This window comes from Armigeres subalbatus, chromosome 1, assembly GCF_024139115.2.
Source record: "Armigeres subalbatus isolate Guangzhou_Male chromosome 1, GZ_Asu_2, whole genome shotgun sequence".
In the NCBI taxonomy this organism is placed as follows: domain Eukaryota; kingdom Metazoa; phylum Arthropoda; class Insecta; order Diptera; family Culicidae; genus Armigeres; species Armigeres subalbatus.
This window is the reverse complement of record NC_085139.1, coordinates 174,639,956-174,666,763: the sequence shown is the minus strand read 5'-3', so window position 1 is coordinate 174,666,763 and position 26,808 is coordinate 174,639,956. Positions and strand designations below refer to the sequence as shown.

The following is a 26,808-nucleotide window of genomic DNA, read 5'->3' as shown; positions in this document are numbered from 1 at the left end:
TTTTAAGATTTTAAGATTTTAAGATTTTAAGATTTTAAGAATTTTAAGATTTTAAGATTTTGAAGATTTTAAGATTTTAAGATTTAAGATTTTAAGATTTTTAAGATTTTAAGATTTTAAGATTTTAAGATTTTAAGATTTTAAGATTTTCATTTTAAGATTTTAAAATTTTAAGATTTTAAGATTTTAAGATTTTGAATTTTAAGATTTAAGATTTTAAATTTTAATTTTAAGATTTTAAGATTTTAAGATTTTAAAGATTTTAAGATTTTAAGATTTTAAGATTTTAAGATTTTAAGATTTTAAGATTTTAAGATTTTAATTTTAAGATTTTAAGATTTAGATTTTTTAAGATTTTAAGATTTTAATTTTAGATTTTAAGATTTTAAGATTTTAAGATTTTAAGATTTTAAGATTTTAAGATTTTAAGATTTTAAGATTTTTAAGATTTTAAGATTTTGAATTTTAAGATTTTAAGATTTTGAATTTTAAGATTTTAAGATTTGAATTTTTGAATTTTGAATTTTGAGATTTTAAGATTTTGAAGAATTTTAAGATTTTAAGATTTTAAGATTTAATTTTAAGATTTTAAGATTTTAAGATTTTAAGATTTTAAATTTTAAAGATTTTAAGATTTTGAATTTTAAGATTTTAAGATTTTAAGATTTTAAGATTTTGAGATTTTAATTTTAATTTTAAGATTTTAAGATTTTAAAAATTTTGAAATTTTAAGATTTTTAAGATTTTAAGATTTTAAGATTTTAAGATTTTTTAAGATTTTAAGATTTGAATTAAGATTTTAAGAATTTTAAGATTTTAAGATTTTAAGATTTTAAGATTTTAAGATTTTAAGATTTTAAGATTTTAAGATTTTAAGATTTTAAGATTTTAAGATTTTAAGATTTTAAGATTTTGAGATTTTTAAGATTTTAAGATTTTAAGATTTTAAGATTTTAAGATTTTAAGATTTTAAGATTTTAAGATTTTAAGATTTTGAATTTTAAGATTTTAAGATTTTTAAGATTTTAAGATTTTGAATTTTAGATTTTAAGATTTTAAGATTTTAGATTTTGAATTTTAAGATTTTAAGATTTTAAGATTTTAAGATTTTAAAGATTTTAAGATTTTAAGATTTTAAGATTTTAAGATTTTGAATTTTAAGATTTTAAGATTTTGAATTTAAAAGATTTTTTTAATTTTAATTTTAAGATTTTAGATTTTAAGATTTTAAAGATTTTAAAGATTTTAAGATTTTAAGATTTTAAGATTTTAAGATTTTAAGATTTTAAGATTTTGAATTTTTGAATTTTAAGATTTTAAGATTTTAAGATTTTAATTTTAAGATTTTAAGATTTTGAATTTTAAGATTTTAAGATTTTAAGATTTTAAGATTTTAAGATTTTAAGATTTTAAGATTTTGAATTTTAAGATTTTAAGATTTTAAGATTTTAAGATTTTAAGATTTTAAGATTTTAAGATTTTAAGATTTTGAATTTTAAGATTTTAAGATTTTAAGATTTTAAGATTTTAAGATTTTAAGATTTTAAGATTTTAAGATTTTAAGATTTTAAGATTTTGAATTTTAATTTTAAGATTTTTAATTTGAATTTTAAGATTTTAAGATTTTAAGAATTTTAAGATTTTAAGATTTTAAGATTTTAAGATTTTAAGATTTTAAGATTTTAAGATTTTAAGATTTTAAGATTTTGAATTTTAAGATTTTAAGATTTTTAAGATTTTAAGATTTTAAGATTTTAAGATTTTAAGATTTAGATTTTAAGATTTTAAGATTTTAAGATTTTAAGATTTTAAGATTTTTAAGATTTTAAAGATTTTTGAATTTTAAGATTTTAAGATTTTAAGATAAGATTTTAAGATTTTTGAATTTTAGATTTTAAGATTTTAAGATTTTAAGATTTTAAGATTTTAAGATTTTAAGATTTTAAGATTTTAAGATTTTAAGATTTTAAGATTTTAAGATTTTAAGATTTTAAGATTTTAAGATTTGAATTTAGATTTTAAAGATTTTAAGATTTTAAGATTTTAAGATTTTAAGATTTTAAGATTTTAAGATTTTAAGATTTTAAGATTTAAGATTTTAAGATTTTAAGATTTTAAGATTTTAAGATTTTAAGATTTTAAGATTTTAAGATTTAAGATTTTAAGATTTTAAGATTTTAAGATTTTAAGATTAAGATTTTGAAAGATTTTAAGATTTAAGATTTTAAGATTTTTAAGATTTTAAGATTTTAAGATTTTTAAGATTTCAAGATTTTTTAATTTTAAGATTTTAAGATTTTAAGATTTTAAGATTTTAAGATTTTAAGATTTTAAGATTTTAAGATTTTAAGATTTTAAGATTTTAAGATTTTAAGATTTTAAGATTTTAAGATTTTAAGATTTTAAGATTTTAAGATTTTAAGATTTTAAGATTTTAAGATTTTAAGATTTTAAGATTTTAAGATTTTAAGATTTTAAGATTTTAAGATTTTAAGATTTTAAGATTTTTAAGATTTTAAGATTTTAAGATTTTAAGATTTTAAGATTTTAGATTTTAAGATTTTAAGATTTTAAAGATTTTAAGATTTTAAGATTTTAAGATTTTAAGATTTTTAAGATTTTAAGATTTTAAGATTTTGAATTTTAAGATTTTAAGATTTTAAGATTTTTAAGATTTTAAGATTTTAAAGATTTTAAGATTTTGAATTTTGAATTTTAAGATTTTAAGATTTTAAGATTTTAAGATTTTAAGATTTTAAGATTTTAAGATTTTAAGATTTTAAGATTTTAAGATTTTAAGATTTTGAATTTTGATTTTAATTTTAAGATTTTAATTTTAAAATTTTAAGATTTTAAGATTTTAATTTGAATTTTTAAGATTTTTAAGATTTTAAGATTTTAAGATTTTAAGATTTTAAGATTTTAAGATTTGAATTTTAAGATTTTAAGATTTTAAAAGATTTTAAGATTTTAAGATTTTAAGATTTTAATTTAATTTTAAGATTTTAAGATTTTAAGATTTTAAGATTTTAAGATTTTAAGATTTTAAGATTTTAAAGATTTTAAGATTTTAGATTTTAAGATTTAAGATTTTAAGATTTTAAGATTTTAAGATTTTAAGATTTTAAGATTTTAAGATTTTAAGATTTTGAATTTTAAGATTTTAAGATTTTAAGATTTTAATTTTAAGATTTTAAGATTTTAAGAATTTTAAGATTTTAAAGATTTTAAGATTTTAAGATTTTAAGATTTTAATTTTAAGATTTTTAATTTTAAGATTTTGAATTTTAAAGATTTGAATTTGAATTTTTAAGATTTTGAATTTTTGAAATTTAAAAGATTTTAATTTTGAATTTTAAAGATTTTAAGATTTGAATTTTTAGATTTTAAATTTTAAGATTTTAAGATTTTGAATTCTAAGATTTTCAGATTTTTAGATTTTTAAATTTTTAGATTTTAAGATTTTAAGAATTTTAAGATTTTAAGATTTAATTTTGAATTTTTAAGATTTTAAGATTTTAAGATTTTGAAGATTTTAAAGATTTAAGATTTTAAGATTTTAAGATTTTAAGATTTTTAAGATTTTAAGATTTTAAGATTTTAAGATTTTAAGATTTTGAATTTTAAGTTTTAAGATTTTAAGATTTTAAGATTTTAAGATTTTAAGATTTTAAGATTTTAAGATTTTAAGATTTTGAGATTTTAAGATTTTGAATTTTAATTTTGAATTTTAAGATTTTTGAATTTTAAGATTTCAAGATTTTAAGATTTTAAGATTTTAAGATTTTAAGATTTTAAGATTTTTTTTAATTTGAATTTTAAGATTTTAAGATTTTAAGATTTTGAATTTTAAGAGATTTTAAGATTTTTAAGATTTTGAATTTTTTAAGATTTTGATTTTAAGATTTTAAGAATTTTGAATTTTAAGATTTTAAGATTTTAGATTTTAAAGATTTTAAGATTTTAAGATTTTAAGATTTTAAGATTTTTAAGATTTTGAATTTTAAGATTTTTGAATTTTAAGATTTTGAATTTTAAGATTTTAAGATTTTAAATTTTAAGATTTTGAATTTTGAATTTTAAGATTTTAAGATTTTAAGATTTTAAGATTTTAAGATTTTAAGATTTTAATTTTAATTTTAAGATTTTAAGATTTTGAATTTTGAATTTTGAATTTTAAGATTTTAAGATTTTAAGATTTTAAGATTTAATTTTAAGATTTTAGATTTTTAGATTTTAAGATTTTTAGATTTTAAGATTTTTAAGATTTTAAGATTTTTAGATTTTTAGATTTTTAGATTTTTAGATTTTGCAGATTTTTAAGATTTTTAGATTTTTTAGATTTTTGATTTTTAGATTTTTAGATTTTTAGATTTTAGATTTTTAGATTTTTAGATTTTTAGATTTTAGATTTTTAGATTTTAGATTTTTAGATTTTAGATTTTAGATTTTAGATTTTTAGAATTTTAGATTTTAGATTTTCAGAATTTTAGAATTTTAGATTTTTAATTTTTAGATTTTGATTTTAAGATTTTAGATTTTAGATTTTGATTTTAGATTTTAAGATTTTACATTTTAGATTATTTGATATTTAGGTTTTTAGATTTTTAGATTTTTAGATTTTTAGATTTTTAGATTTTTAGATTTTTAGATTTTTAGATTTTTAGATATTTAGATTTTTAGATTTTTATATTTCTGAATTTCTGATCTCAATGGTCTACGTAGAGATATTCTTGGTTGAGTTTCCGGACGGTTTCATGCCTTGAACGTTTCGTAAGTATATTAACCTTTTATTGACATATGTTCTATATTGTCAAATGGAGCTCCCTGATATTTACCCAACTCACTATCACAAATTTCCCTTTCCGAAACATCTCCAACATTCAACATCTCCGAGACATTTCCAACAAAAATCGGTGCTACCGGATTTGCCGCCGAATGCATTTCGAGCATATCGGTAACAGAGTCTATTATATAGAGTTGCGCAAAGAGGATCTTCTTACACTTATTCTGAATAATGGTCTTGTTATTATGTTGGCAACTTTCATTTTTGTTCAACCCTTCAAATGACTTCACTCTAAAGCTTTTTAATTGGATAACCAAGTTACCAACAGAGTGCAAACACATGTGTTCCTTGTTGCTACTTTATTGGGGGATGTATTGAAGTTTTTTGAAGCTGTTTCTAGAACAAATCTAATAGATTTCAATTCATGCGTTTAAATTCGCCATAATACTTATTAGGCGATAACAATACTTCCGCCTTACCAAAAAGCATTTGTTTACTTTGCTCGATAGGTTTGACAGTTCAATAGGTAGATTTGGCTTCATATAGAGTCTATATATAGTAGACTCTGATCGGTAACGACAAGTGCCTAAAAGATAAATGAGAAACACACAGAGCAAGCAATCACAACAATTCGTCGGACGTCTTTCGTTTTTGAGTAACAGCCATCATAATCTTTTCGTTAAACCCTCGGTTAAACCTTGATGTACGAGAAAGATGAAAAAGACATCGAGGCTTATTACACCTATGGTACTAAAAAATCAATCATACACTATCGAATCGAATTCAGGTGCTCGCAACTAACAATCCCATTCTTCCCCAACTTACTGTAAGGACTTGGCTGGCGCCGTTATTTATATACAATTTGAGTGCTGCTGAAATCTGTACTTCGAGTATAGCTGGTAAATCCCAACCCTATGTTAAATTGGATTGTAGTGCATTTTAAATCAGTTCTGATCAATCGCGGAGTAGCAACCATTGGCATGTACAGTCAGACTAAGCTAAGTTAAGCATACACTATCGAATTGAATCAGATTGAAATTTAGAATGGCAATTTCTGATGAACCAATAATTGAATAAATTAGTGTAACGACATAAAAGTTATCCATACCACGAATCACCCGTCATCAAATTAACCCAAATATTCCGATTTACCATTTAAATTGCCCAGCAATGAAATATTCTATATCTGGTCAGCTTTATCAGGTAACATTTATGCTGCATGCCGCTATTATCCAAAGCCGAAACACACACACTCACTTCTCCCATCATAAAGTGTCAGCCGCATTCAAATTCCAACGGTTTGTTTGTCTCAATATCCTCCTCCCGTACGCCACTGATGCTGACCGTGCCACACATATATGCTGGCTTATGCCAGCTATTCGTTCGATGTGTGGAGTGAACACGATGTATTATAACACTGTCAAATACGAAATACTGTGGGCCAAATGCAACTGTTTGCTGAAAAAATGGATCAAGCACTGCAAAAAAGCTGAAAACTAATAAAGAATGAATGTACCTAATTGAAAGCATTCTGAACATCACGCGCTCGAATAATAAACGTTACGAATAATGTTTTTCTCTTCTTTAATTTTTAAAAATACTGTTGTGCTATACAAAAAAATGAGCAATTATTGATTTAAATACGGGAATTTTGTATTTTTTTCCATGGAGCTCGTGCAATAATGACGTCACCGGATTTAGAATAGTGGACGTCATATTTGAATCGCCTCATGTAAATTTTTATTTTGCTATAGAAATCTTTTTAAATTTTATGTATGTACATATATTTATTGAAAAATCTTTTGTATTTATTTAGATAGAAATAGAGATAGAAACGGCAGGATTGACAGTTAGCCCATATATTTCCTGTCAAATTTTTCGTTTTCGTCGCCATTCCGCTGAATTGCATTTGGGGCTTAAGGTGACACGGGAAGCACAATCATCAAATCGTCATCATTGAATGCTTAATTTTTTTCTACAACAAATATGATTTTGTTGAAAGTATCACCGACGCGTGCTTACTCGCAATCTACATGCTGATATATTTACAGTTACATCCAGCAACTGAAAACCGAAATACGCCGCTCCAAAAGAAAGAAAGCTAGAAAGAGACAAAAGATACGAAAAATAACACGGTGTGTAGTGCCTCCCCGAGTCACCTTAACAATTGCCCAAACATCTTTCGCTTAACAATTTCAAACTTAACAATACTACTTCCCAATATTCAATCTATTATATTTATATATTCATGATTACTATTTCTACATCGTTTTTTTAACTGCAGCCCATAGCGCCCGCCGGTAATTTTCATTTTTATGTTGCTTCTGCCGCATCTTAACCTGCGAAAGGTACTTTGTAGCTTTGTAGTTTCCTTATGCGAGCGAACTTGAATGTTTTTATTTCGGCTTGCTGTTGATGCGCAACAAACTACGTCCACCCACCAAGCAAGCCCATGAATTCAATTACACTTGTGCGTGAAGTCTCACCCGTTCTTCTAACTAGTTTTCGCTGTTGCTTCTATATGAAAGCAGCAGCAAGGGGACCGAACGGCTATCGCATATGCTTTGTTATTACTCGTCCGTAAAGCAACGAAAACGAACGTATAACACAGGGCTACTACCCATCGGGAAACGATCATTTTGGGTTTGTTTTTATGATTACTTCCTTCAACGTATTTCGTTCCATAGGACAGTACATCAAACTGGGTAGAAACAATTCATACCAAGTCATGAAAATGGGTAGTCTGCGATCCATCCATCCAATTAGTTAGAGCAATAAACCGCACAAACATGACAAACTAACACACACCTCCCAAGCAAATGAAGCTGACTAGCAACGCTTCTACCTGCTGCCACATGCGCTCAGCTGCTTCTGCTGTTTTTTCTCGAAGCTTCTTCCTTCTCCCCCGTAATGTACCCAACCATGTCAGCGTATTTTGTTTCCCTTAGCACGCTCCGACGCATACTCAGACAGCACGCGTGTATGGCAAGGTTTCGTAGAACACCGCAGAGCGAAAGTGGGTACCAACACAGAGAGCCGCACGGTACGGAGGGTCGTCGTTTTTATTTCGTTCTCCACGCTCGGTGCGGGCAGATACCATCGATCGTCGTGACGGAACAGTTTGCTGTCTGTGGCGTGTGTTTTCTGCTGAAAAGTAGCAAATAAATTAGGCAGTTGATTAGTGTTTCTCTTTATCAGTGCGCAAATAACAACGATGGCGAACATCGAAATACTATTGGTAAGTAATTTATTGAGCTTTGATGCATATTAGAGGCATAAATAGTGTGTAACCTTTATCTGCGACACTTCGATGGAAGGCTTCATCGCGATTATTTGCGTGGTTATCCAAGCGTATCCAGAGTTGCCAGTGATTCAGATGTGGAGAATTTATTATTTTATTGTAGCGATTTTTTCAGTGCAAAGTGAATTACATTTCAATTCCCATTTCCTATGTACGTTCACTTTCTTTTATAAATTTATCAATATTTGAATTATAATCATCATTGCAGTCATTAAATATAACCCGTTTAGAAAATATGCGCACTATAGTATAGTATCTTTGTATCTTTTAATGATTTAATTAACAGCTAAATACAAGTTTATCTCTATTTCTCAAATCAGCATCACAACATTTAATAGTGTAAATCCTTTAATATCATGACTTCGAGAGCAATTTTTTAGTTGCTTATATTTTAATTCAATTGTTAATTCATGTTGGAAATCCTGACTATGTAGTTTACTAAATTTGATTTTAATTTGCATTCCGTAAGGGTGGTCAGATAATGTTTATAATACATAGTCCGGCAGTACACACCATTTATGCAATAATATAATCATATTACATTTTAAGATAAGTGCTAATGATAATTTTCTTATATTCTAGGACCCTAGTCTCGTCAAAGCTCGACAACGGCGGTCTTTCTCGCTAGCGGAGAAAATGAAAATACTTGACCGCATGGCGAAAGGCCAGAGTGCCACCAAAATTGCTCGGGACTACAACGTTAACGAATCTACCATTCGACACATGCGCAAACAGGAGGCAACCATTCGGCTGGCGGCAAACTCTATGACTTCCAAGGTGGCATCGGGCTCGAAGCGGAATCGAAACCTTCAAATGTCAAAGATGGAAGCCTGTCTAACTACTTGGTTGGATGACATTCGCGCTAAGCGACTACCCGTCTGGCATGGCAAGGTGAAATCTAAAGCATTGCAACTCTATGATCTTATCGGAAAGCACGAACTGTTTGAAAGTGTAGGATTTGCTGCCAGTACTGGATGGTTCGAAAGATTCAAACGAAAATATGATCTTTTTGAGTTAAGACCCCATGAAGAGCGGCCACCTCCAAGCGAGGTGGAGTTCAAAACAACAATGAAAAGCGCACTCACAGATGGGCACATTACACCAGGTCAAATATTCACCGTGGAAACAAGTATGTTTCATTGGAAACTTCTACCAGGCGTGGATACACAAGAAAAAGCCATGATGTTGTTCAGCTGTGACGCCTCTGGGAATTTCTTCACACCACCTATTCTCTTCAGAGATAAATCGGAACCCGCAACTAACTCAGTATATGTCAAACTTGAAAAGCCAGAGTCCATCACCAAGCAAGATTTGCGTGACTGGTTCTACGATATTTTTGTGTCAAAGGCCGAAAGTTTTCTCAAAGCATCCAACCTCCCAGATCGAGCAATTGTATTGGTAGCGAATGACCCAAATCATCCAACTGATTTAGAACATTATTCATTTGATGTGGCTACCATTCCTCCAGGTTGCAACCCTACCTGCTTACCCACTGCTCGGGGAATCCTGCTACACTTCAACGCAGTTTATTTGAAACATCTCAGTCTGGCCATGAAGGAAATCGTTAAAAAAGGAATTCCCTTCGAAGAGGCATGGGAAAATTTTTCCATCGAAGATACAACAGCCATCCTAAAATCCACCGTGGCAGACCTCGACAAACGAGCATTGAGAAACGGATGGTCATACTTACTTGACACACCCAAGCAAGATTTTTCAAATGACCCCATACTTCAAGAAACAGTATCCATCCTTCAATCCATCGGCGTGAATGACATATCAGTGAGAGATCTTAGAGAGCAAATCACTCCTCGGGAACTTACTAACGAAGAGGTCGTCGAATTCTTCATGAAACACCAAAAGGAACTGGAAGAGTCAAACTTTGGTGAACCAGCCGAAGCCACACACCATGAGCTCGATGAGTTGGATCCCGTTGAAAGGAGAATGCTTTTCAACGAAATCAATCAACATCTGGCGGCGTTGGCCTCAGCAAGGAAATTTTTCGAAGCAAAGGACAAAAACAAGCCCCGATCAGAAGCCATCTCGAAACGATTGAAACAGGTCAGCATATGGATGCGGGAAATGAGGACCGAAATAACACCTACCGACCCGGACGATAAAATTCCAATGGATATCAAAATTGAACCGTTGGAAATAGAAATGGAAATCGAACAACTTGATAGTGATTAATAAAAACAGATAAAATAAACCTGAGATAATGTTTTATTTTTAAAGAAGAACATACTTTACATGATGCTGGTTTGAAGATTATTTCACTCAAGACAACAGCGATTTTTCGCATAATTGAAACAATTAAAACTAACCCAACAAAAAAAATATAAATACTACTTTATTTAAAGTAAATTTATCTTAATAAAAAAAACACTGAATACACTTGGAATTTGAGTGAAACTAATCATAATCGTATTTATATTCTCCAGTTTGAATATAAATAAATAGTTTTTCTAACGTTCCCGAGTTTGGCAGCACAACGGTCACAAGGGACTTCTCTGCGCGTGCGCTACCTGTCTGTGCGAATGTACACTGTAGCAGATTGCAAATCAGTTTTTTCAACATGACCGCGTTGTCGTTTTTAGCGGAAGATAAATTCCGGTGCACTTTGCATATAAATAAAGGAAGAAGAAACAAATACTTATTCCTCTATCTGATGAGAGAAATCTTTTTTATCGAAAATATAAGTATCGTGATTCTTCAGTAATATACTGCCGTGAATTGCATATTTGTCCCATATGAATAGGAAACCTAGCAAAGATGGGACAGATATGCGATTCACGGCAGTGTAGTTACGATATTAGCTACGCATCAATCACTAAGTGGTCCGGGATGTTTGTTATGGAATCTAATGTTTGCGTCTATGCCAAGGAATGTAAAATAACAACATTGCCAATGACAACAACATTGTCCTCTCTTGTAAATGTTGGGACAAACTCAACTCGCAATCAGCGTTTGTCCTAAACTGCAACAGAATAGGACAATGATCGCCTGCCGCGCATTTTGAGATAAAGTCTGTTTCCGATGATGTTTTTGGTTAAATAAGTATCAGTTATCATAGTTTAGACATAAACTTAACCATCTGTTAACATGATTTGTGTTTTACTTCTGAAATATACAAGTTATCGCAGTTTGAAAAGTTCACAACAATTACCTCTCCATGTTTGTTGCAAATAAAATGGAACGCAACAATGTCTTTATCCTCTGCAGATGAGGACAAAGAGTTATCGCTATTCTCTTTTGTCGCTTGTTTTTTGCATTTTCAGCGACAATTACATTCCTTGGTCTATGCTAAATTGTTTTGATTTTAAAATTTTTAGATCTCTACATTTTTAGATTTTTAGATTTTTAGATCTTTAAATTTTTAGATTTTTTGATTTCTCGATTCAGATTTTTAAATTTGTTGAGTGATTCCAGAAATTAGTTTTTTAGATTTTTATATCTCTGGATTTTAATATATTGATGTTTTTAGATTTCTAAATTTTTAGAATCTTAAATTGATTCATTTGTATAAATATTATATTTATGATTTGAACTTGTTGAAAATTTTAGATTTTAGACTCTAGGACACTTAGTGTTTTAGTTTTCAAGATTTTCTATTCAGATTTCAAGCAATCAATAAATCTAGATTTTGAGTTTCTGTTCATTCTTTTATTTTGAAATTTCCAGTTTTTCAGATTTCTTGATTTTTTTTACATTTATAATCATCAGATTAGAAGATCTAGAGATTTTAAAATGATTAGGATTTTTTAAAAAGATTTTTGAGATTTTTGGATGTTTAGATTTTTAAATTTATAGATTTAAATATTTCTTTCTCTATTTTTAAATACCTTTCATAGATTTCATATTGTATACCTTTAAATTTTTATTCTTATCTTATCTATCTGTATATATAAAAATTAAATGGTCCGTGTTCGTATCCGCATAACTCGAAAACGGCTGGATGGATTTTCTTCATTCCTTTAGCAGAAATGTTCATTATCATTTCCGACGGGTTTTCATGATATTTCCTCATGCGAAAATTACGAGTTAGGTTTAGAAAATTGTAAAAAACTAAAATTAGGATTCGTGTGAAAATTTTGCATGGGCAGTTCACTGCGCCTACTATGCAGGACAACGTCTAACGGGTCAACAAGTTATATATAGAACAAAGTTGGCTTTTGAACGAGCATCATTCAAGAATAGACAGGCCAACTTTTGCTTATTTATATTCGTTTACTTATTTTATTTACGGGGAAAAATGTTCTGATGGAACTGGAATACTTTGAAAATAAAAACTCAATCTTTTCGATGAAATTGCATCAGGAAATTGAACAATTTTTGGCCGGGTCAGCTAGTTTTAGATTTTCAAGATATTTAGATCTCAAAATTTTTAATTAAAAGATTTTAAGATTTTCAATTTTTTAGATTTTCACGTATTTAGATTTCTCGTATTTTGAATTTTAGATTCGATTTGAATTTTAAGATTTTTGGATTTCTGGATTTTTAGATTCAGATTCAGATTACTGGTGTAAAGATTTTTATATTTATATATTTTTTAAGTTTTTAGATTTTATGATTTTAGTATTTCAAGATTTTTATATTTTAAATTTTTTTATGGATTTTACAATCTTCGATTTCCACATTTTTTTCTTCTATTTTTGGGTTTTTAGATTTTAAGATTTTTCGATTCTTTTTATTAATATTTTTTTTATTTTTAAATGTATAGGTTTTAAGCTAAACATTTAGATTTTTGAATTTCTAGAATTAAAGATTATTGAATTTAAAGATTTTTAGATCTTTTAACATTTAAATTTTTCAGATTTTAAGATTTTTCATTTCTAGATTTTTGAACATTATTTTTTGTTATTTTATGGTTTCTAGATATTTTGATTTTTAAATCTCTGGATTTCAAAATATAGAGACTTAGAAGTCTCTAAGTCTGTTAGAGACTTAACAGACTTAGAGACTTCTAGACTTTAAGAATACTCAATGGACTTGTATATTTTGTGGATTTACTATATTTCTCTAGATTTCAAAATCTTCAAATTTTAAATCTCAGTTTTTTTTATCTTTGGATATTTAGATTTTAAGAATTATTTTTTTGCCTTTCTCGTACAACTAAGTTGTACCGAAAGGCTATCATTTCGCTCCGAAAACGAACTTTTTAGAGAAGCCTCTGAGACACATAGTATTATATACCAATCGACTCAGCTCGACGAGCTGAGCACATGTCTGTCTGTCCGTGTGTATGTATGTGTTTTTTCTTCTTCCTAAACAATGGAGGGGGAATCTGCTCAACAGACATCCTGGGTTGACCAGGAAGTGCTGGGTTAGGGGCCACCTCCAATGAGGGAGGCAGGACTGCATCCCCGACCAGCTAAACCGTTTCCATTGCCGCAAAGCCCATCGTCCCTTCGGTACAACCAGAAAGTAATGCTTCAAAGGGGGGCCAGTGCATAACGCACCCTCGAGGTTAGCTGCGTGTCTTTGCAGCATTGAACATCGTGACTCGCTTTTTTAGAAGAACACCATGGTATCGTGCCTGCGCATTGCCGGCTTTCCAGGTGGCCTTACCACGCCCTATGTCCTCGGAAGGTGGGCAGGGTCGACTTCGCGCCTGCTTCCCTCTGCACGACTGGTATCAAGAATGATGATGCCGCGTGCACTAATTGACCTTTCTGCGATAGGGCCTATTCGCCAGCACACAGAGGGACTTGCCGACGCGGTGCCTACGCCTGCCCCAGCCTTGACGCAGGGACCCCTTTTCCGTCCTCGGGCTCGGAACCCGCCGGTTGACCGACGCCGCGAAAGCGACGATACCATGTTGTTTTTCACGCGGCCACTTGTTCGATAAAAGGATCGAGTTCGACCACAGGGCACCGGTATGATCCATGAAGCCGACTCCGAACCCTTGGACCACCTCTTATTTGCGCCTGAACTAGCCATCCCTCGAGTCCACGCGCCACCTTCTGTGTAGCTCCGAGACGATTTGGACGATAGCCGATAAAACGGCGTTCCAGCCAACTTCATCTTTACACATCCTCCGAACTAGGTTGTCCGGGGTAGTGTCCAGACCACATGTGGCAAGCATGTGGTCACGCATTGTGCGAAAACGCGGGCACACGAACAACACGTGTTCCGCCGTTTCCTCTAAACCAACGCACACCGGACACTCGGGCGAGGCCGAGTGTCCGAACCGGTGTAGGTACTGTCTGGAAGCAACCATGGCCTGTAAGGACCTGGGTCAGGTGGAAAGTGATTTCCCCATGGCGCCTCTTGACCACGTACCTATCTCCGGTATCAACCTATGTGTCCATCTACCCTTAGTGGAACTGTCCGCACGCTGCCATTTGACCATTGAGGCCAACCTGACAGTCCTGCGGATGCCTCTCGTGCCGCGCATTTCAAAGCACTCTATGTCTTCACCGATAACGATGTCAATAGGCATCATACCGGTGATGACGCAAAGTGCATCGTGCGACACGGTACGGTACGCGCTCGCAACTCATAGGCACATGAGCCTATACGTATTTTCTAACTTCGTTCTGTAGCAGTTAATACGCAGGGCCGTGCCCCAAGCTGGCCCCCCATACCTCAGTATGGACAGAGCAACGTTAGCCAGAAGCTTGCGCTTGCTGGCATAAACCGCAGAGCCATTGGACATCATCTGGGACAAAGCCACTTTATCTGTGGAGGCACGCTTGCAGGCGTAATTGACGTGGCTACCAAAGGTGAGTTTATCGTCGATCATTACCTCCAAGAGTTTGATGGAGCGTTCAGAGGTGACCGTGCAGTTGCCTGCCCTTATCACCGCTTGCTGCTCCGACTTTCGGTTGTTAACAACAACCACCTCAGTCTTGTGGTGAGCCAGTTCTAACTTCCTGGAACTTCCTCCACAATTGCGATCGAGTGGGCTGCAGTCAACTCCACCTCTTCGATCGATTCGCCGTAGACCTCCAGCGTAATATCGTCAGCGAAGCCGACGATTACCACGCCCACCGGGAACTTCAACCTAAGACACCGTCGTACATGACGTTCCATAACACCGGACCCAGTATGGAACCTTGCGGAACCCCTGAGGTTATGTCAACACACTTCCGACCCGCCTCCGTGTCGTATACCAGTACTCGATTCTGGAAGTAGCTTCCGAGAATCTTGTACAGGTACTCGGGAATTTCAAGGCGCAGGAGCGCATCTGCAATAGCTGCCCAACTGGCACTATTGAAAGCATTCCTCACGTCGAGAGTCACTACTGCACAATAGCGAACTCCCTCCTCTTACGCTGGATAGCTATCTCCGCGGATTTGGTAACCGACAAGATAGCGTCTACGGTCGACTTACTCCTTTCGGAAGCCAAACTGGTTACTCGATAGACCATCCGCACCCTCCGTGCGTATCAACAACCTGTTGAGGATGATCTTCTCGAGCACCTTCCCGCCATATCAAGCAGGCATATTGGTCTATATGCCGACGGATCCCCCGGTGGTTTTCCCGCCTTTGGCAATAGGACCAAGCTCTGCCTTTTCCATGCTTCAGGGAAGACTCCCTCGTCCAGGCATCTCTGCATGACAGATCTGAACATCTCGGGAGCCTCGGCAATGGCCGCTTTAATGGCCAGGTTTGGAATATCATCCGGTCCTGGCGCCTTACCTACACTAAGGGACTGTGCAATCCCCGCAAGTTCCGCCACAGTTACTCTTCCCTCGTCGGCCACCCTGGCCCCTGGCAGCTCCACAAAGGGAGGTCAGGGACTTAGGTCGTGACGTGGGAAGAGTCCCGCGGTGATCCTCTCCAGCATCTCTTGAGACCGCTCTGTAGGGGCCATCGTCCCACGTGTCTTGGCCATTACGACCCTATAGGCGTCACCCCATGGATTCGCGTTGGCACTTTGACTCTCGAAGCAGGCTTTTTTGCTTGATCTAATCTCAGTCTTCAGAGCGGCTCTAGCAGCCACGAACGCCACCGAACAACACGCTCCTCTTCTGTGCGTGCTCGCTGCATCCGCCTCCTTGCCCGTAGGCAGGCGCGGCGCAGGTTCGCAATTGCTTGAGTCCACTAGTAAGCCGGTGGCCTCCCCATTCCTAGGGTGGACTTTTCCCAGACATGGTGGCATCGCATGCACGCGAGAGTACTGTTACCAGCTGCTCGCCACTCAGACCGAGAGTATTGTGCTCGCGGCGGAGCGCTTCCTTAAACACCTCGTCGTCGAAGTATGATGTCTTCCACATACGAGGACTAGGCCTCGGCCCTTCTTCCGTCCGCTGAATGCTGGTCGTATAGTCGATACTGTAGCGAACCGCCAGGTGGTCGCTGTGAGTGTAGCCATCATCTACCCTCCAGTTCGAACTACTCGTTTGGCCAGGGCTCCAGAACGTAACGTCGATAATCGACTCGGCGCCGTTCCAGCTGTAGGTACTTTTGGTACCGACATTAGCCAAGTCCACATCCAACATGGCCAGTGATTCCAGCATGATCTGCCCCTGTTGATTCGTGGATCGGCTTCCCCATTCCACAGCCCAAGCGTTGAAGTCCCCGCTATCACCACCGGCCTACGCCCCATCAAGTTAGCCGTCAAACAATCAGCATTCGACCGAACTGCTCGACCGACCATCGAGGAGGCGCATAGCAGCTGCAGAAGAAGACCCCGTTGATTTTGGCAATGACGAAGCCCTCGTGTGTCGAAGACACCAACTCTTGAACTGGGTATTTCCCCGTTGTCCATATCGCCGCCATTTTAGACCAATCGGTGACCCAATTACCGTTCCTGGCGGGTACCCGGTAAGGATCTGCTATGATGGCGATATCCGTCCCCCATTCAGCAACTGTCTGACACAGCAGTTGCTGGGCTGCATCACAGTGGTTCAGGTTTAGCTGCGTTACCTGCACTGTGATTTCGCAGCACGCTTAAACGCCGGGCACATCGAACCCCCCATGGGGCACTTGCTACTCGCAGCTTTGCTGGAACAGATGAAACAGTTGGGAGGGTTCGTGCAGCATTGTGCCTCATGTCCCTCCAATCCGCAGCGTCGACAGAGCTTGCTTCTGTCAGGGCCTTTGCAGTCCCATTGCTTGTGCCCCGGTTCCAGGCACTTGAAGCAAACTTCGGGTTGCTCATATATGCCCACAGGGCATACCGACCACCCCACCGTGACGCTCCCTAACTTGACTACCTTGGAGGCATCCGCTGCAGATAGCCGAACCAATGCTACCTGTGTTCCTGCCGGACCTTTCCGTAGCCGAACGGCTACGGTGGGCGTCTCCACTTCACACTGGCGCCGCAGTGCCGTGACGAGCTCTACGACTTCGGTGATCTCATCCAGGTCTTTAACCCTTAGATTCACCTTCGTCGTGAGTGCCCTCACCTTGACCGTCTCGCATGGGACTTCCTCCGCCAACTTCTTGTAGGCGGCGCCCTTTTGCGAGACGCCCCGCTTCAGCTCGAGGATCATCTCGCCCATCCGGGTACGTCTTATTCGACGTACGTCGGCGCCGAATTCACCGAGCTTGACGTCACTCCTCATCGCCTTCAAGACGTCCGAGTACTTGGCCTCGTCCGCTGCCGTGGGATGACTAGGGCATCGCCCTGGAGCGATTGGCGCCTACCCTAGACTTCTTGCTACCCTCATCTGCCTGGGCCTTCTTTTCGGTCCTTGACGTCTTCGGTTTCCTCTTGTTCTTGGATAGGGTCCAGGAGGCGTCATCCCCTCTATTTCCCTGGTCTGGGGCAGCTGAGAGCTCTCAGCCTGCCGTAGCCCCATACCACTGTCTTTCCTCTTGGGTGGACGGACCTTTCCAGGTCCTCTCTTCCACGGTTTTGGAGGTACCTGGCCGGGGTTCAGCATCCCAGCCCCACTACCCTTGTTCGGGGTAGTAACCCCCCGCGTTTTGGAGCGGCCCCCAGGGAGCTCATCCTGGAGACTGTCTCACCTGTTTTTATGTCTGCTCCGTTGGAGCAGTCACCCCTGACGTACCCGCAAATACTTGAGCCTCAGTCTGGGTAGACTTTGGTACCACCGTCTTCGCTGGCACGCCTTCGGTCGATTCGACCTTGTCCGAGTCCGCGAATCCTTGGGCCTCTGTCTGGGTAGACCTCGACTCCACGGATTTCACGGGTTTACACTTGGCCGTCCCGACCGCCCTCTCCAGCTTGGCGTCCAGCATCGACTTTCGAAGTTTCTGCAAGCTCCTCTTGAGGTCCTTGCTGATATTATGCTTCGATGACGCAAAGTCGATGATGGCGTCCAGCTGTTCCGTCGCCACCTCGAAGGCCGAAAGCCCATCGCGTTTGCGGTTCATCGCCTCCACAAGCCATGGGCCGTCAATAACCACTACTGGCGTTTTTTTAGCCGAGAGAAAGGTTATGTGACCCACGCTGGCGCTGCGCACTGAGCTGCCGACTATGAACTGCGGAGACCTTAACACCCACCTCTTGCGAAGGAGTTGTCGCCTACACTACTACCACTAATTGAATAATTAACTTGGTTTTCCATTTTGGTCCCACGAGTTGCTCGGGAAAAGAGGTCCACCACGCCAGAGCCCAGCATGACGCGGCAAGGGTCAATTACTGTGGAGGGTGCCCAGGTACCTCACAGGCTCCGTTAAAGGCCTAGCGCATTATTTCACCCCGCTGACCATGCATCCCCTTGGCACTGGTCGCTTGACGCCTTGGGATTAGGGGTCAGGGACGATGGTCCCGGTCTAACTCGCAGTGGCCTTGGGGAGGTTGGTTTGTGGTAAAGCGTTCACCCATAAATCCCGCCTGGCACTGCCCCACGAACTCTCTTGCAATTGGTATTAATCGGCGGAATGAATGATATATGAGTGTCAATGTTATTTTTATTGGACAACAATCTAAAACAGTTTTTAACCGTTTCATTATTTGCGGCAAAGCCGCAGTTCTCATGTAGGGATATCAATACAATGTATATCATCTTATCATTAACAGTAAGTTGGGAAGGGACAAAGGCCAAAATACACGTGGTGAATCAAGGTTAGAAATTACTTGCAGGACGGACGGGGTTGGGCTTTAGGTTTAGGTTATTTCATCTGCACTCCTCCTTAGCCGTGCGTCAAGACGCGCGACTACAAAGCAAGACCATGCTGAGGGTGGCTGGGTTCGATTCCCGGTGCCGGCCTAGGCAATTTTCGGATTGGAAATCGCGCGTCTTACCGCACGTTTAAAGAGATTCCCTTAGGAGGCTTCCTTTCCTTAATGACCATTCAATTGGTTCCCTGTTCAAGTTCTAGTCAATCACGGAATTAGAACTTAAGATGTTTGGATTTTAATTTTTTTTAATTTTTAGATTTCGAGGACAAATTTTTAAATTTTCAAGGCGAACCGGCCGTAATAAAGACAATAAAAATGATTTTATTTTTATAATTTTAACATCTTTGATTTAGGTTTTTCTAGATTTTAAAATTTTAGATTTTTTTTTATATTTTTAGATTTTTAGATTGCAAGATTTTATATTAAGATTATATTAAGAACATTAGATTATTAGATATTTGAATATTTAGATTTTCAGATTCGTAGATTTTAGATTTTTAGATTTGTAGATTTTAATATTCACAGATTTAAATATTTTTATTAGATTTTCGTATCGTTAAATAAAACTTTAAATTGATTCTCTCAAATATAACTCTAAGATATGTGTTATTTCTTGCTCTTTTGAACAAAAATCTTGTAGTTTTTGCATTATGTACCAAAATGGATAAATAATGAACAAAAAAGTTATAATTCTTGTCTTTCTCAACACTCCTATAGAGTAAATTATGGTCTTCATAATAAAACCTTAAATGTTACTTGAGATATGAATACTCCAAAACCGAACTTCTGATAGAAGGCTCGGAGACTCATAGTAGTTTGCTATCAAGGTTGCATATTTTTTTCGCGCTTCCTTCCCATTTGGAAAAAATATAAATAAATATAAAAGACAATTTTTTTATGATATGGAAATGCTAATTTATGATATGGAAATGCTTCCAAACTTAGACGTACATGTTCATGATATAATTAGAGGCGAAAGTATAGAATTGATAGTTCCGTTAGGATACGGCAGGTATGAAGAATGATTTTATAGAAGTCGATTTAAAAGCGAGCGGAGGGCAATATTTGTGATGGCACATATCACACGACCACAATTTTTTTACATTTTTAGATTTTTGAAGCGGGATTTTTTCTTTGGATGATTGAATTTTAGATCCTAAGAAGTTAATTTTTTAAATATTTAAATTTCTTGATTTACAGTTTTTTAGATTCTCAAACTTTTAGGTTTGTTAGTTTATTGATTTTTTTTGGCATATAAGATGGGGTTATATTAGCTTGGGGTGGAGATATATATTATAAGCTTCCACACTAATATTCTTCCCTCCCCCTTCATACGGGAGCAGAAGGAAGGTCGTGCGATTTGTACCATAACAAATATTGCCCTCCGCTCGCTTTCAAATCGACTTCTATAAAACATTCTTCATGCCAGCCGTATCCTAACGGAACTATCAAATCTATACTTTAGCCTCTAATTCTATCATGAACATGTACTTACGTCTAAGTTTAGAAGATGATATTAGGAGTTCCATATCATTACCATTAAAGTGTTTACCCAAGTATTGTGTTATTGGGTACGAAACTGTTTGTTAATGATCTGAGATTATACACCAGAGATCTAGATTAAAATACACTTCAATGAATGGATCGCAGATAAAGGGAATATGGTGGCGATGGGATAATTTAAACTGTCTCTAAAAATTTTTGAAACATAACGTGATTGGTAACACCTTAATCAATAAACTTCTTCTAAATGTCGCCTTTGACATTATCCAGCCATTTCTGATGTAAACACTAAATAGTCAAACATGATAATTTCGGTTCACAGAACTTGCCACGGAAACGACTGGAAGCGACAGTCAGAAAATAAGACAATCGAAAAACTTTCCTCGCTTTTGGAAGCTGGAATGGAAGCATTTTGCTCTACCCACTCACAGGCTGTCACTATCTCTCCTCACTACTTATGCGACTCAAGCGAGCATTAATGAAAACTTTTCACCTTCTCTTCCTTCGGGTCCCAGCAAGTGTCGGGCAGCATCTTTCAACTTTCTTATTGTCCCTGTCGCTTTTCTTTACAAGCTTATACCCAACGACCCTCGTGCCACCCGAACTGAGAAAGAAGCAAACTCTTCGGGCTTGGTAAATATTAGCTACCCCCATCCCTGGTGCCACTATGGCATGGCACTCTGCTAAGCGTTTTACGGAGACTCCGCTTGGAAGAATTTCGTACAAGGAGGAGAATTTTAATTACTGGATCATATTTCCCTCCATCTTATGACTGGCGACAGCGCAAACAGACACATCCTTGTAGTCTCAGAGTCCTGGAATCTGGTGTCTATATTTATCTGAGCCTCAGCCTCCGTCGTCGTCATCGGTATACGAGAGGAGCAAAAGCACAAGAAATGCTCGGCAATGTTCCTCCCGGGGACAATCATCCCCGAACAAGGAGGTAGACGGCAGCGACGAGCGGGGCTCGTTCTGAGGGTTGAGGTTTTGTACTATTAAAAGCTTGTTGCTAAACTGACGTTAGTGGTGCTGTTTTAACTAATTTTACGACCTACTGGTATAATTGCATTGGGATTTGGGAAATAGATTTAAAACGAGAGGAGTTCAAACATCGTAACCATTTGTGGGATGACCCAGTTCGGCAGATGTTGCTACTGCAAGTGCAAGGAATCAACAGTTTGAATGTCGAGTATATGGCATTGCTTCATGAAAAAACATCTTTAATCCACTGCAATTCATGGTAGATTCTTTCGACGTGACGAAGAAAAGGTACCGTCAACTGGGGGGAAGATGATCATTTTTAAGACAAAACATGCAATAACAATGTGTGTTTACATTTTAAATCGAAACAAATATTTTCAAAACATGTACTGCTATACGTTGCAATAATCAACAACTTTAGTTTTCTGAAATACGTTCGCATTTATTAAAATAAATTAAATTATCACACGTTTTTTGGATTGGATTAACTTTAAAGAAATTAGAACGTTTGGGATTTCCTGACTGGATTGTCACTTGGCTGCGATCTTACCTGATTGGTAGGTCATCCTTCGTTAAATTAGGCTCTGCCTCATCCAATACATATCCTACGCCATCCGGAGTGCCACAAGGCAGTCACCTAGGGCCGCTGATTTTCATCATCTTCGTGAACGCTGATTTTCATCATCTTCGTGAACGACTTATGCTGTAAACTTCGATCTCATCGCCTCATGTACGCCGACGATTTGAAAATATTTCGAATTATTCGATCATTGACCGATTGTCTTGCGCTGCAACAAGATCTAGATGTTATAGCCAACTGGTGTTGTTTAAATGGTATGGAAATAAATGCGTCGAAATGCAATTCAATAAGTTTTACCAAATGCAGAACGCAGATAAACTTTCGTTACTCGGCATGCGGAAACGAACTGAAAAGTGTGAGCTCCATAAAAGACCTGGGAGTTACGTTTGACCGCAAGCTGAATTTTAATGAGCATATTGCAACGACTACTGCCAAGGCTTTCGCCGTACTAGGCTTCATGCGCCGGAACGCTGCTGATTTTGATGACGTTTACACCCTGAAAAGCCTGTATTGCTGCCTCGTGCGAAGCATACTCGAATATGCTGTGCAGGTGTGGGCACGAAATCTATCACGAAATCCAGATGACGCGAATCGAAAGGGTCCAACGCAGTTTTGTTCGTTTTGCCCTCAGGCGATTGCCGTGGGATAATCCTTTCAGGTTACCGCACTACGAAGAGCGATGCCAACTGATTCGACTCGAAACCCTTCGACAACGACGTGGAGATTTGCAGAGAGTTTTTGCATTTGACATTATAAACAACCACGTGGGCTGCCCTGAGCTCTTGCAGCAAGTTAACTTTCATGTCCCAGCCCGTCGCTCCCGCCAACGTCAGCTCTTCCAGTCTGTCCGACACTCCACAATGTTTGGGCAAAACCACCCGCTGGAACGTTGCTTCAACCTCCTCAACGACATTGATTGGTTCGATTTTAATTGTAGCAGAACGATATTCAAAACTAGATTAAGGCAAATTTTAAGTTAGCATATAAGTTTTAAACCAGTCTGTACAGTTAATACTGAAGATGAAGATAAATAAATAAATAAATAAATAAATTAACACCTACCCATATAAAGAATCGATCCAGTCGTTATTATAGAAAATTTGTATTATTTAAAGCTATTCTCAATGTAGGTTTATTCAACAATTTAGCACGCATTTTGTTGTATTTTAATAAATTAATAAATAATAAATAATCTTTGGTTTAAAATCGATACAATTTCCTGGGCGGGAATCGAAATCTGCCACTGCCAGCACGATATGCTGTTAAGCCACCCAGCTTATCACTTTGCTTAACCGTTGTGTTGCCGGCAAAAAAACACCCTTAACAGGCCGGCAGGGTACCCGGGTACCCACGATACTCAAATACTTATATCTCTGGAAATTTACAACCGATTTGAACAATTTTGGGCTGATTCGATTCAGAATTTTCTCTTCTATAAAGATGTTATCAGGATGAACCGATCCGGTCAATTCGATTCCTGGAAAATCCAGATTTCCAGGAACATGTCCTGCATAAATGATACTGATCGTGGATTTCGGTAGCTAATCAGCTATATGGGTATCAAACTTCTTGAAGTTTCATCACTTGTATCAAACTTCATGAAATTAACTCTTGCGTATGTCCTTCATGATCCATGACAAGTTGACCCCGGAGTGGTTATTCTGGAACAGGTTACCCGAGAACCGGGGTTGACCAAAAACATTTCTCATTGGAACCCCAACAATATGGGTGTCAAACTTTTTGAAATTGTCTCAAGCGTTTATTTCTTATCTATTTGGGTTCATCAAACAAGTTCACCTCGGATTGCCAATTCCGGAATAGGTTCCCTGAGGAGTCAGGAATGTTCATAAACATTTTCAAAGCCGCATTTTGTCTCAAATCAATTTATCTAGCAATGTGAGTGCAAAATCAATGCAAGGACCACTCATTGACGCCGGGTGATCAGCAGGAGACCCACCATAAGATCCCGGACACTCGGAGATATGATCGATTCCAGAAATTCTTCTAGACAGATGTGACTTTTCATAAACCGTTTGTTTAATATTGTCACATCAAAACCAATACATGTACTACTCTTCGATTCTAGGTGGCCTCTATCTGATACTACGAAAGTTTGTTCTAGAAATTTGCGCCTTTTTTATAAACAATCCATTGTAAAGTAATGTCCAGGGCCATCAATTGATTCCAGGGAGGCACTAAATTATCCTTGGGAAGCTCCGAATCATTCGGAGCAGTGGTTAATTCTTGAAATTCGTCATTTGTTGTGAGAGCAAAATTAATGCAAGGACTACCTGGTGGTCTAGAAACTTTCGAAAATCGTTTGTAATAGCAGTATAGAAGCAGAGTTTTTGCTCGCGCTTAGAATCATAGGGGCGTAACTGTATTGATCGATTTCTCTTCATCGATTTTATATTCACTTCAGGTATAAGATGCAATCATCCTTCATTACAACCATGAATTCGTCGAAGATAAATCGATCAAAACAGTTACGCCCTTATGATTCTAAGCGCGAGATTGTGAATATCATTCATTGATCCCGAGTGGCCACCAAGAAGTCCTCCTGAAATACCGGAATTCCCGAAGCAATCGTCATTTCTTACATTTTGTTTTCAAATGTTGCGTAATCGTGAACATTTTTTTTGTAACAAAGTAAAAAGAGAAGGAGAAGAGAGCGGGCTTGGTAGTCATAAGGCTACTGCTTCTGCCTCATACGCGGAGGTCGTGGGTTCAATCCAAGATCCGTTCCACTCTCATACTTTGTATCTTTCTTTACATTTATCGCAAGCAATCGCTAGAACTGGAAATGGACTTCCATGCCATTTTTCATTTCTATTCCTATACCTTCAACTTGACTATTCTAGCAGTATCTGCTAGAATTGGAAATGAACTAAAGAGCTTGTTTCCTACATCCAATAAGAAATTCCATCAGTTGCTTTCTATCTATAACATTGGCAGTTCATTAACCAAGACGGACCTCTGCCTCTCGAGCCTTGACCCAAAAATTCCAATAAATTCCGTACGAACTCGTGGCAAGTGCAGAGGTATATTCGGCTTGCAGTGGGCGAGTGATTGCATCATCATTTCAGCCCCCTTCTCTCCATTGACTTGCATTCTGGATCCACTGATAATCTGTGTGAAAAAAAATCTGTAACTAGATGCGATCTTCGTTTCAGTTTCAAAATCTACCTGTCTGACCTTGAAGGCCAATCAACGACGGATGAGATGTTTAGCCTGAAGATACTTTATGAATTTCGGGAGTACAACTTGCAGACTCACCATCTGTTTATTGATTTCAAAGCAAAGATAATGTCTGAATATGGTTCTCCGGCGAAGCTGATTACGATGATACGTGCAACGCTTGATGACTCGTGATAAAGTATCGGGTTGTAGACGACGTATCAACCGCGTTTGTGACCGTGGAGAGATTTAAGCAAATTGATGCGCTTTCAAATTTATTGTAAACTAGCAGACCCGACGAACTTCGTTTCGCCTAAAATTAATTTATTCTCTGCTTAGATTTAGAGCCATGCAGAAATTTCTGTTTCATTTGTATGGAAGTCCAAAGAAGGGAGGGGTCTCGAACTATCTTAAGAACCTTCTCCGGCCCCAAAAACCATCTGCATGTTTGATATTGCACTCGAGGGGGTGATTAGGAGATCTGGTGTGCAGAAGAATGACACTATCATCACATGGTCGCATATGCTCCTGATCTTTGCGGACGACATTGACTACATTCGATCGCCGGGCAGTAGTGGAGGCTTTTGCCATAAACAAGAGGGAGCCGGTGAAGATAGGCTAAATCATCGACTCTACCAAGACGGAGTACATCTTTACATGACATGTGACATGTGACAATAACGTTTCCTGTGAAAGTGAAAAGACGTATTGCTGCTGCGACTAGGGGCTTTCTCGAATATTGCAAACGAAATTTGCTCTAATTCGTAAGGATGTAAAAAGAGGCGGACAGGCAAGCTTTTGACATTTTTGAGCGAAAAGTACTACGTAAAATTCTAAATGGGAAACTAGAAAAAGATGTAAGGCGCAGACGCATGAATCACGAGCTGTATCAAGTGTATAAAGAAGAAAATATTGTGAATCGTATAAAATACGGCAAACTTCAGTAGGCCGGTCACTTAGTGCGATTGTCGGAAGAAATAATAGCAAAAACAATATTCATCAGAGATCCGGATAGAGGCCAGTGACTTCGCTGAAGGCCACGAACACGCTAGCTGCTGCACGCGGTGGAATCGGACCTGGGAACCCTAAACGTTTATGAAAACTGGAGGAACATCACCCAAGATTGACAATTGTGGAGCTCTACAAAACGTCAGTCAAAGGTTGTTTAGAGCTTTAAGTGGAGTGTCTTGACTTGTCATAATACGATTTCGTACTATCCCATTTTATTCCAGCACTTGAAGTGAACGAATGATTTATTGAAAGTTGCAGCATTATTGGATGTATTGTGGCTATCCGTTTAGATTGCATCAATTATGCTCTCACATTTCTCAACAAGCGATTTCTAAAAACACTCAACTTTCTAGGACGACTTAAAAATTGGCACATCATCGAAAGTTCCGAAGCTTCCAGATGCTCACCTAACGTCCACACGGTGTCAATGA

General features: G+C 36.7%; 2 protein-coding genes across 5 annotated transcripts in view; both read left to right on the top strand.

Annotated features, from left to right (window-relative positions):
• The window catches only part of LOC134205545 (fasciclin-1), a 576,572-nt gene that overhangs the window by 296,919 nt on the left and 252,845 nt on the right, over nt 1-26,808 (top strand). The gene's annotated exons all lie outside the window — the stretch shown is intronic.
• LOC134205544 (tigger transposable element-derived protein 1-like) lies at nt 7,760-10,303 on the top strand. The gene is made up of 2 exons (XM_062680844.1): nt 7,760-8,024; nt 8,670-10,303. The coding sequence occupies exons 1-2, from the start codon at nt 8,001-8,003 to the stop codon at nt 10,272-10,274; spliced, it is 1,629 nt and encodes a 542-aa protein (XP_062536828.1). The 5' UTR covers nt 7,760-8,000; the 3' UTR covers nt 10,275-10,303.